Source organism: Mycteria americana, chromosome 7 (genome assembly GCF_035582795.1).
Source record: "Mycteria americana isolate JAX WOST 10 ecotype Jacksonville Zoo and Gardens chromosome 7, USCA_MyAme_1.0, whole genome shotgun sequence".
NCBI lineage: Eukaryota > Metazoa > Chordata > Aves > Ciconiiformes > Ciconiidae > Mycteria > Mycteria americana.
The window spans coordinates 15,061,841-15,073,922 of record NC_134371.1 but is presented as its reverse complement, the minus strand read 5'-3'; the positions used below and the strand labels follow the sequence as shown (position 1 = coordinate 15,073,922).

General features: G+C 36.0%; 2 protein-coding genes across 5 annotated transcripts in view; one reads left to right on the top strand and one right to left on the bottom strand.

Annotated features, from left to right (window-relative positions):
- OPA1 (OPA1 mitochondrial dynamin like GTPase) overlaps positions 1-12,082 on the bottom strand; it is a 59,558-nt gene that overhangs the window by 29,769 nt on the left and 17,707 nt on the right. For all 4 annotated transcript variants that reach the window (XM_075507168.1, XM_075507171.1, XM_075507169.1 and 1 more), the window contains 13 exons: positions 9,360-9,464; positions 8,269-8,355; positions 7,240-7,353; positions 6,829-6,909; positions 6,341-6,415; positions 5,943-6,014; positions 5,692-5,791; positions 5,050-5,180; positions 4,441-4,513; positions 4,251-4,323; positions 3,396-3,511; positions 2,714-2,778; positions 1,999-2,075 (listed from right to left, as the gene is read on the bottom strand). In XM_075507168.1, the coding sequence (XP_075363283.1) occupies positions 1,999-2,075; positions 2,714-2,778; positions 3,396-3,511; positions 4,251-4,323; positions 4,441-4,513; positions 5,050-5,180; positions 5,692-5,791; positions 5,943-6,014; positions 6,341-6,415; positions 6,829-6,909; positions 7,240-7,353; positions 8,269-8,355; positions 9,360-9,464 (1,169 nt within the window). The remainder of the gene's footprint in view (positions 1-1,998; positions 2,076-2,713; positions 2,779-3,395; positions 3,512-4,250; positions 4,324-4,440; positions 4,514-5,049; positions 5,181-5,691; positions 5,792-5,942; positions 6,015-6,340; positions 6,416-6,828; positions 6,910-7,239; positions 7,354-8,268; positions 8,356-9,359; positions 9,465-12,082) is intronic.
- LSG1 (large 60S subunit nuclear export GTPase 1) overlaps positions 1-12,082 on the top strand; it is a 352,612-nt gene that overhangs the window by 323,417 nt on the left and 17,113 nt on the right. The window lies entirely within an intron of this gene.

Genomic DNA, 12,082 nt, shown 5'->3' with positions numbered 1-12,082 from the left:
ATTTGGTAGAATGCTGAGAGCCAAGAGCCATAGAATAAAAACTGCCTTTTTTTGGTGGTACAAGACTATCAGATTTACTCAAGCCCTTTTCTTCCAAATGGGCTGAATTTCAGGACACAAGCCTCATCCCTGATAATGCCCCTACTCTAACTAGGCCCTCTGTAGACAAAGACTGAAGAACTTCTCATAAATATCACTCTTCCCCCCATTTCAACAATGGCATAATTGAAAGCTTCTCTTTTGTGTTTGAAGCATCCTTCTTTGAGATTTAAAAATTTTGAAGCTGTCCTTCTAACATACCAGTATAAATGGGAATCAAAGCCACTAGTTTTTTTACTGTTGGAACAGATCTTTGGCATATTTAGGGTAGTAAAAGTATTTATACAAAATTAAAAGGAACTCAAGCATTTAAATGTTGAAAGAATTCACTATAAATAAAAATTAATATTGCCACCAGTAAAAAATGTTTTCCTTAAAAAGCTTTTGTTCAAAATAGGATTATTTGGATAGAGTTCAAACAAAGACCAATTATTGATCATTCTTGATTGCCATTAAAAGAACTGGAGATGTGGCAAATTAATTTCACTTACAGGGTGTGCTGGAAACCGTCTGTTATGGATTTTACCACTTACAAATGCACTGTAGGAGAAGGGCAGCCCTCTGATTAAGAACAAATGCAATCTCATTCCTTCTCTACTGACGTGTCAATAAAAATACACTTTTGCTTTGCTCAATTCAATCAAACTTAATTAGAAGGAATGGAAATCTTAACAAAATAGAAACATTTGCATTCATCAAATGCACTGCTGTATTTAGGCTGCATATAATGGCTAACAGAAGCATTTTTTAATGACTTAGGCTTCCAGTTCTACTTTACAGCTCATGAAGTATTATAAAACTAGAATCACCACTACATTTTAACTTTCAAAAGAAATGCACAGAAACATTTGTGTTATGCACCCATCCAATCCACAACATAAAATGAAGCAGGCTAGACATGGGACAGGGTACTTCAGCATCTATTACACAGCAAACACCAGCAAACACCAAAATGGCAAACCTGCATTACATTTGGACTAGAACATAACTTCAAACTAATACACTGCCTACAACGCTTTCTCTGAACACATCCACATGCCCAGAATTATTCTAATGTCATTAAGAGCCAGATATTTTTTCTTGGTTTTTAATCTATGACCAAGTAACAGTTCAATTCAGGTTGCTGAAGGCAAAGGCATTAAAGAAATCTTTTTTTCGTGGTTCTCAGTTGTGGTACAGGCTGTCAAAGTAATCCTTTACATTGGCTATTCTCCTCGCAGCCTGCATCTACAGTGGCTTTACCATGCAGTGATGCTACACTGTTAAAATATTTAGGCTAAGCTCTCTCTCTCACACCTATGTCTGCCTTACAAAGAAGTGGGGTAGTGTAGTATGGGGCTACTTGGTGAAGGCTACCAAGGAGATCCACATGTAGGATGAAGTTCTCAAACATCCAGATCTGCTTTTTTTACAGCCAGGAATTACATAATCTTTAAACTTCCAAATCTCCGATTCACAGATACACAAAACTTCCTTTTTTTCCAAGGTCATATATATTATTTTGATATGCAGAATGATAATCCCCAAACATCAAGTTAAGAGGAATTACTGATTCACACTTGAAATGAACATCTGAAAACATCTTTATTATGACTGTTCCTTTTCATTTTTGAGGAATCTCTATTATTCATTATACTGTATAAAAACAGAACAAAACACAAACTGACATATAATTTTTCTCAAGGGATTATACAAGTATTTGCTGATTCAGAATAATAAACAAACATAGACTACTTCTACAGGGACAAAGGACAAAATAATACATTGTCCTAAGAAAAACAGTTCCTTATTTATATTTGAGAATTTTGTTTACTAAAACTCTTTATATTTTAAAGGTAAACTTCTGCTAGTTAAAAAAAGAAAAAAATAAAAAAAGGAAAAAAGAAAAAGTTACCATACCAGTGTTTTGGTGTGACCTGAGTCAAACTTATGACTTCATCAAGAATCTCATTCTTTGCTTTTTCAAACAGTTCATTCTATGCAAAAGGACAAATATGAAATAATAAGATTTTAAGTATAATTTGATCATGTTTCCATACAAAGAGTAAAAAAACAAAACCTTTTTCTTATGGCCTTTAAGCCTAAAATGATACCTTCTGGTCATGTTCTGGACAATGTATGTGCTTGTCATAAGCTACCCTGGTTTATCACACATCTTCCCACCCATCTCTTGCATGCCTCTGGCCAGGCATGGCATTTGAATATTCAGGATCTCTATAAAAGAATTAGAGAATGGGATCATAATTGTTTTGTTACTCTGTCTGTCTGAAAGACTAGGGAATGTAACTTCTCCTTGCCAGTTCTGTCATGATCACAAAGAAACACTGACCCATTCCTGTGGGCAAGTTACGTCAGTTAACTGTATACTTCAATGCTTAACAAGTCCATCTTGTTAAGCATTGAAGTATCACAATTTTGAAGCACACTATTTCATAAAACAGAGAGCTCAGTATTTCCTTCCCCTAGAATAATTTACACTGTCCTCACATTTTAAAATGTCAGTACTTTATGTTAACTTTAAGAAACCTTTACAAATGAGATTAAATGGCATAAATTTTAATCCATAATCTTCAACACTTTCTGGCACACAAATTAAAGCAGTAGTGTAATTTACCCTGTCAAGCTCTCGCAACCGGGGGTAATTGTTCTTCCATTCAGTCTCAAGATTGAAACGTGTGGCTGCAAAAATCAGAAACAAGGCCTTAATTTTTTTAATTGTCTATATGCACTTCATGACTGTCTTAAAAGTTTAGCAGCTCCAAAAATTGCCACAAATCTTGCTTATGACAAACCCTCCAAGAACTTTAAGGGCCTCTGCAAATGAGCAAAGTTTTTTGCTGTCTATGCTTAAATATTATGTCTGCAAATTGTAGGATTCATGCATTGAAAAAATGTAGTGGAAAGAGAGCCATTCAACTACCAGCTCTGTACAAGCCAGTCCTGCCCTGGCTGATCAGATGGTATCTTTATATAGGAAGCCATTTAAAATAACACCTGAATCCAGTGGAAGAACTGTGTTTTGCCCATAAAAAAAACCCCTGAATGTTTTTCTTCATACTTATTTATTCCTTTGGCTTTTACAGCAAGTGGATCCTTCAGACCATGAATTATTTTTTAATGTATTTTTGTAAAGATTAACTGGGGCAATTACCAATTCATGAGAAGTGGTGATCACATAAAACATATAAAACGTAATTGCCCAAGCATGCTGGCAAAACAGTATTATATGTATGTGGAAGAACTAACTGTTTAAACAGCAAATTGCTATTTCACTTGGTTTTCAAAAAGATGTTTACCTTTAAAAGCATCTGCTTGCTGCTCCACAGACTCTCTCACCATTTTCCAAAAGCAATCTGACACAGCAAGACTTAAGTTCTTTGTTGTTACCTGGTGTGCCTTCAGCATACATGTCCTGTAAAGAAAGATAGCTAGAGAAAATTCTTCTATGCATACCCATGCTTTCTGGCCCCCATTTTCTCCTCACAAGAATAAAGCTTTGCTTTTTATAGCAGAGAACAACACGTCAATGTGCACCTAACCCAAATTCCAGTCTCTTCCTCCAAAATATTCAGTGCAGATAATCAAAGCAAGGGGGGGGACGGACGGAACCACAACACCCCCCCCCCCCTCCCCCCCCAAAGAGATTTTTATTCTAGAGGTTGCACTGCAGGGACTGCAGTCCCAAAGATGATGCAGCTTACTTTGCTCAATGAACTTCCAGCAGAACGCACAAGCTAATCCTTTGAATACAACATTGTTGTCATGCCAAGACAAATTATATTTAAAGGCACTACAACTCATATTTAGGCTGGATTCACTCCTCCCAGCTGTATCAAGTGCCTAGACATAGGCTAGGAACTTAGTTCTTGTAGAGCCAATGGAGAGACACAGAAACCTCTGAAGAGAGGCTCAGAACTGCAGCGGAATCAATTGCTGCCTGAAGATGCCTGTCTCTCTCTCCATTGACTTACAGCAAGCATTACGAAACCAGGCTACCTTGGTCACCTCAACAAGATACTTAATTGAGGCAGATTAAATCTCAAATAGTGTTTCCACACTGCAATCTTTTTTTTAAGTTCAACAAGAAAAACTGATGCTAGCATTTACCAACACAGGCTCATTTTAGTAAAAGGAATTAAATAGCAACATACTTTAACAGCTTTGAATTTTGAAAAAATTCCTCTTCATATTCTTTAATAGATTCAATGCTTTCACTGCTGTTTCCTGGAGGGGAAAAAAAAAAAAAAAAAAAAAAAAAAAAAAAGAGTGCTGCAACAGTTCTATTTAGACAATTTTGTCTGCTATCAAGGAGAAAATAAGCAGAGCCAGAGCTCTCTTTACCTTTTCCAGTAACAACTGCAAAATAACCCAAAGCTTTCATTGGGAAGAGTTTGCCTTCAATTATTTGCTGGATCTGTGAAAATAAAGGATTAAAAAAAAAAAACCATGGTTAACTTGCACAGAGACATTCTTTCCTTCAGTGCAGTTTTAAAGCCAGATCTAGTTATATCTATGCATAGACTACTATAAGAAGCAGTTTGTCATGGGACTATGAGTTCTACTGATATTTAGAAGAAAAAAAAAAAAATATGTAAAGGCATAACATAGCAAAACACAAAATAAAGTGAAAAAGCCTATCCTAGAATATCCTAAAGCCTTCTCAGGAGATGGAACTTGCTCAAGTCACCTGCATGAAAGGAATCAGTATTAAAGCAAGCTGTAGCCAAGTTGTGACTGAAGTCATGTAGCTGATCACTAAAAGCAAAGCCTGGGAGAGATTAAAACAACAACCCTCCCTCCCCCCCCAAAAAAATCATTCTGAATACAGAAACAAGCACTCAAGAACATCTAGAACAGGTAGGTGAGGTCCAATATTTCTGACAGCATCTCAAGTATTTTTCCATATGTGACTTTAGCCATCACAATATGAGAAAAATAGTTGCAACTCACCCTGCTTGGGCTAGCCACGTTTTTCTCAGCAAGATCAACTTTAGTCAACACAAAAATTGTCCTTTTTCCTTGGGGATCCATTTGGCTTACTAAGTCTGTGACAATACTGCGTTCTGCATCCACTGATCCATCTAAAATAAACAAAACCAAATTTATATTTTAGGGACAATGTAATCTAACATGCAGTACTGAAGATACAATAGGCATCAAACAAGTTTCATGTTACAACTTAAAAACAGTAAAATTACACCTATATTCAATTTTTGGGTACAGTGAAAATTTGCTTTGTTCCCAGTATCATAAAAAAAAATTTGTTTGTTGCAGTTGTATAAGTTTCGGACAACTACCAGCTTGCTCAAAATATTAAACTCTATTATTGTCTGTTGCCTCCAAAAACACTTCTAAAGAAATCTTGAATTTTACTGATAAAAAACTCTTATCAAAAAGTTGTTTTTTGACACAGATAGCAAAGGTGCCTCAATTTATAAATAGACATTCCACAGCATGCTGTTTTGCACACTATAGAAATTACCACAAACGGTAAAAAAATACAACCAATTGAGTCCCCAGAGTCACATAAGAATCAGAATTAAAAAAATAAAACAATCCTGCCAGTTGGATAACCATCTAGACTCTTATTACCTTGAATACAAAGGATGATGGCATTAGGATTCTGCATGTAGGCCTTGCTGATGCTAAAGATAGTTTCCTTCGTATCTGGAGCCATACCTGATGTCACAGTCTTTAATACGTATATGGAGATATATATTTAAAGGAAAAAAGAAAACAGAAAGATGTAAAAAAGAAAAACGACAGCTAATGTTCCCGCCAATAAAACTACCTCACTTACATGCCTTAAAGATTTTTTTTTTTTTATTGCATTGCATACTTACACTAATGACTCCAGGTAAATCAACCAATACCATTCTCTGCAAACCAGGACCTTTCACACTTAAGGAGATGGTCTGTGAAGTAAAATCGAAATTAAAGGTTTATACACACACCTACTTTGTATATAATTACATACACAAACACATATATAAAATTATATAAACACGTATTTACACACACATATGCTTTAAACCAGCAACAAGCTGTAATTTTAAATAGGAAGTCCAATTTTATGTGCATGTAATTGTGATATAAAACTGATTTTAACTGTCCAAATACACTTTGTGTAGTGCAAAATATTACGTATACACAAATGGGATTCACCAGTCTCCTATTTGAAGAATACTTACAAAAATATACATGTACAGATATTTGTCACTAAATATTTGACAAGTCTTACCTCAGTGCTAACAGTGCACCCTTCCTTCACACTATTTCTCATTCTGATTTCTATTTCATTTCTCAAAGCTGCAAGCTGTTTTGAGAAAAGCAAAATATCAAATATAAAACTCCTTATAATCATGTTAGAAGAAAAATCACCAACATAAGTAAAAAAAGTTTACTTAGGGATTAAGACCTTTGTTTATAAATACTGTCTCAAATGCTTGAATAACTAAGTCTGGTAAATGGGGTGCTAAATGAAAGATTACCTGCAGACCCCTGAATACTCCAAAAAATGTCTTGGCACAAGGGCTCCTCCTACATTTTACCCACTTCAGTGACAGCCAAAAAACATACTAAGAGATAATTTAATAACTAATATAACGCCTTGCCCCACTAAACATATTTCACTCAAATTAAACAGAGGCTAACAGCCCACAAAGACACAACATTTTTCAGAGAATTAACAAAAGTCACATTAACTTCCAGTCACTTCTCTGTACTTACATCCTCTTCCTTGGTCAGATCAAACTCCCGAGAGCTGTCTTTGAATAAAGCCACATGGTGGGGACCTTCACTAAGAGTTACCTAAATGGTAAAAGCCTTATATGAGAGAGTATGGTAAATCTAACAGAGAGAAACACGAGAAGTACATAGCATATGTATACTTCCCACTGCAAGCATACAACTACATGTAATGCTTATTTAACACTGGACTACTTATAGTAGGAACTACTACTACTCTGATAGTATATATGGATCATATATAGGCCTGCAGAAGTTTTGTCATTGACTGCAACAACTCACTTGCTTAGAGGCCATTTTATAAATGAATGTTCACATATACTTCAATTAATGGCATAATCAGAGGGAGAACAACACAGCAAATGCTGATTCAGAGATTACGATGTTTCTTACCTTAACAGGGGAACGTGTCATCATCTCCCCAGACCCTCGAGGAAATATGCGGGCTTGGGCAATCATTTCTAACACACTGGTTTTTCCTGCACTTTGGTCTCCAACCACCACCACCTTAAGAGAAAGTTTAAACAGCCATTGGCTTTCAGCAGGACATTTTGGAAGCTTAGAGAAAAGGTGACTAAAAAGATGTTAATCTGTATTAATGCTGGCTGTATTATGTTTGACAATAAATGCATTGGTTTAAATATGGAATCCTCGAATAAATGCTAACTTTTAGTCGTGCAAAAAAAATTGACTTGTGCTTAAGACAGCACACTCCACAAGGCACCCTACAGGCCTAACCTGCCAGGCCACCTAATGAAGAGTGCAAGGGCTTGCTGTTCTCATGGTAGGCAGTTCTCTCCTTACACAAAATCCTTTCAGCAGGCGAAACACTGGAGACTACTCATCTGGTAGATGCTGCTTCTGCCTGGAGAAGGCTGAATTCTGATGTAGTTGCTGTCACTTCCCCATCTTACTGGCTTCCTATAGAAGCCACCAGTGCTACAGGTGGTCATGCAAGCAGGAAGCATTCCTGGCTCTCCCCTACACCAGCAGTCAGGCTAGCCAGACCCCTTCTCACACTCCCCCCTCCGACAGCAGCACTACTGTGGGGAGTTAGCCGGGGCACCTTACCTTCTCAGCTCCGCTGGTACACACCAGGAAACAATAGTCATTTTACACTGCTGAGAAGGCTGGGGTGCCCTCATTGAAACCATTTACAATGAAAGCTGAGCATAGCAGCAATATCTGGATCTAGACAGGGTTTTATCTACGAGCCAAGGCAGACTTAACATAGTTACATCGGTTGTTCCCAAAATTCTCTTGTTGCATTTAAAATGGAGAACATGTCTTAAGCAAAAACCCTGGAGTTACAATAAAATAGCCTAGCACTAACTCTGGATTATTCTGGAATATAATTAAATGTTCTAGTCAATTATAAGACTGGTGTTTCAGTAAAAAGCCTTGAATTCTTTATCTGCTTACTCGAGGCAGGTGATCTTGAGTGTTATAACTGGCATCATAATCAGACAGGATGTCGAGTACTTCAGAATACATATCAATCAACGATTTCTACAAAAAAAAGTAGAGAGAGAAAACACAGCCAATTAACAGAACAAAGACTGGGTTTCAGACTACTTCATCCGTATACTCTGTAAACTCATCTGTAAAAATGTGTTTATTCTCTCTTGATGGTTTGAAACCTAAACTGTCTATACCACATCACAGATCTATTTTATGAAGTACAATACCAAAGTAAAGTCATCCCTTGCCTTCTGTGGATGAAAATACTGCAGCTGCAGATGCATCTTGCTGAAAGAGCAAAATGAGAGCTCTTACATACATCACAAGAGAACAGCACTCAGACTTCACAGTTTCCAAGTTAAGAAGCTGAATTAAGTTTTTTCGATTAAACATCTAGACTTACATTTTCAGCTCGATGAACATTGATGAACAGTAAGCATTAAGAAGGGTATAGAGCTATCAACCTCATTCTGTAAAAATAGGAACTCCTTATCTTCCAGTTCCCAGAGGAAAGAGGAAGATCCATACTGGTCAGCAAGTGACACAGAGAGAGGCAGAAAACATCCATTTTTAGAAGGCTCAGGATGTTGGCAGACAAAAGCAAAAGCACGCTTAGTTCAATCTCTGTGGATTCATACAAAGCCATTAAAAGATGTTTCCTGACCTCATAACTATATTCCTACTAAACTCAGTAAGACCCATGACAAAGCACAAAATACCAGACTGTGTGTGTAAGAAGAGTTGGAAGCACATTTATTAGCAAATACAGTGAAGCTACATCAAAGAAGCCAATCCACATTTCCCACTTACTTAGGTAAGTGATTTAGTTAGGCCTGGTAACCCCTTTGTGCTCTTCAACTGAAGCTATTTTCAAAAGTTATATAGTTAAAAAACAAACAAAAAAAGGAGATGTATAAGAGCCTTAATATGTCAAAAATTAGCATAGATATAACAAACGTTAAAAGTTCATATATAACAAATACAATTCAGAATAGCATCATGGAAAATATGGCATAATTACATTTCTATGCTGATTTGTAACACATAAGTACCTTTAACTTCCTCTGATGAATTCCCTTGTCATCTCTTTGCAGTACCAATTTTCTTAATTCTTTGTTCTCCTTCTCTAATCGCTCAAGCATTCTTTGGTATTTGAGCTACAAAACAGTGGTACAAATATACTCTTGAAATTACGGAAATAGTACACTCACATGAGCGAAGTTTTACCTATGAAAAATACATTATCCTCCAGGTAAGTCTTTCAAAAATATAGAAACCTTTGTAATCACTACAGTTTATTAAAATACAAAGCCATCAAGAGAAGACTGTTGGAATTTTTTTTTTCAGCAACACATCTTTGCATCAAAATTTTTAATAAGACCACAATGTTCAAACTTGGGGATACATAAATCAATCTTTAAGCATCTTAAGCAAGCATAATTTTCAAAGGAGCTACACATATGCAGTCAGACAGAAATCAGCATCAGTGGGAATTGGCTATTCAATCAAAAAGATCACAGGGCTTAAATGTGAATTTGCAAGCCTAGTTTAGACCCATTCTTCAGTATACAACTTCAGTTCAAGAAACAACTGTACCAGCTCAGTCCTGTTTAGAAGAAGATTATGATAGTCCTCTGAAGATGAGACATGAATATAGTTTTGATACCTACTCTGAAAACTGTTTTCTATGACATGGAAATGTATTTGGCCTGAGTGTACTTTTAAGAACAAATCAAATGTCAAGCTGTTATAAAAAAAGGTAAGTAATAAATGCTTTCAAAACTAGCAAATATATAAAGAGGTTACAAACCCCCATATCAAAATAATTTGTCTGAGCCAAAGAGCCAATCAATTTAGAAGCCTACAGATACAACAAAAGATTAATTATACATTAACTTAAGAAAAGTAGGCAAGCAAACCAAAGTAATGACTAATATGACTGATATGCATCAACCCTGAAAAAAAGTCTAGCTTAAAAATAACTAGTTCTGCCTTGCTAATTAAGGAGATTAAAACTTTGTTGGAATGAGATTTGGTGAAGTTCCAGTCAATTAATGAGACAGGAAGGACTCCGACCTTATACCACATTTGCACTGAAAAGTCCCATTAAGGTCTAATATATGAAACCCTTATAAGTTTGTTGTAAGGCAACACACCTAGGAGGAAAAAGTGCTGCTGTCTAAAAAAGAACTGTAAATCATACAGCTGAGGAATCATGGTTCCTGCTCTGTAAGGACTGCCTAAGGGATGACATATTTCTTTGTAAACCAGATCTGTAGCTGCACACTGTATTGCCCAATATTATGAAAGCTACCCCCCAGAAGGGCTGGAAACACTCCTCAGTTGAGCTGATGCAGGGAATTCTTAAATTAGCTACTGAATGCAAGACCAGATTTCAGAGAATATGAAAATGGTTTTATTTTTGTGACTTTGTTCTTAAATAATGAATGCTCCTATATCTTCTATCAAGGACGCAAGCGTATTAAATTTATTACTATTTTAACCTTGTCAGGTTATAAGTATAAGTTTTATGTAAGGGGAACAAAGTAACATGTATGCACATTGACTATATACAGAAATTCATGTTAAAAAATGGGTTTTCCAGATGTCTATTATTGAACTCCTAGGCCCTCTGAAGTTAGGCCATGCACTTTTTAAAAGGCCAGTTTGAAAAGCAGTGATCCTAAAGCTGATCTCTGTAGATCTTTTCCTTTTCTGCCAGCTAATGAAGCAGGCTTCTCTTTAACAGAAGTAACAGAGGAAATACTGAAAACAGCATTTCACTTGCAAAAGCACATCTTGTCTCAGACCATATTAAATTATAACAACTGAACTAGATGGAAGACTTTCAGAAATTGAAAGTGGCTTGAGTTTTGTGAAGCAGTGTTTTTTAGAAATGTATATTGAGAAATCCTACCAACAGCTGTCATTATTGTTCAAATTCAATTTTTGATAATTTTTTTTTGAAGGACATCACTCTGAACAGCACCATCCTCTTCAGTTTCTTAAAGGGATTAAATGTTCTTTTAAATCCCAAATGGGGCAGAGAAAAAGCTTTTAATCTGCCCACAGCAATTTTTATACCAAATAGTCCAATCATAGAATCAGCTTTAATTGAAAGAACTGCTTACTGCTTCACAAAACAGATTCTGATGAACACTGCATGGCTTATATACAACTCCAGCATTATAACTGCAATTATTTTTCTTGATGGAAGAAAACAAAAAAGATACTTTGGTTCTCCTGAATGCCACTGTACTAGAATCGGAATGTCTCACCCCACATATCCCATATGATGTCTATTTTTCCTCTTGGAGCTCTGATATTTGGTCAGCAAATGCACTTAAAAGCTTCTTTACCTTACTAGAAATGATGTTTCCTAGATTAAGGGATTAAAATGTAACTCCTTAATAAGTAAACTTATTTCCTTTCTGCAACAAATATGCCATTTAAACATACAAGACATCACAGATATATTTAGTAGCACTGAAGTTATAAAAGAGAACTGTAGAATGTTAGGAGTAAAGTTAGCATGCATAACAAGTTAAAAACTGGAATATCACCATTGTATTTACGGAACACTCTTGGGCTAACTTTACATTTCAGGAATATACAGCACTGAAGGCAAGGAAAGTATTTTGGGAAAGTATGATTACACATTTGCCCTATTCTCACACTCCCCTCTTGCATTCTGTCAGTCACTGTCAGAGAAAGAACAGACTAGACTGACCTTTGGTCTGTGCCAACACAGTCAACTCTGTATTGATAAACTCAA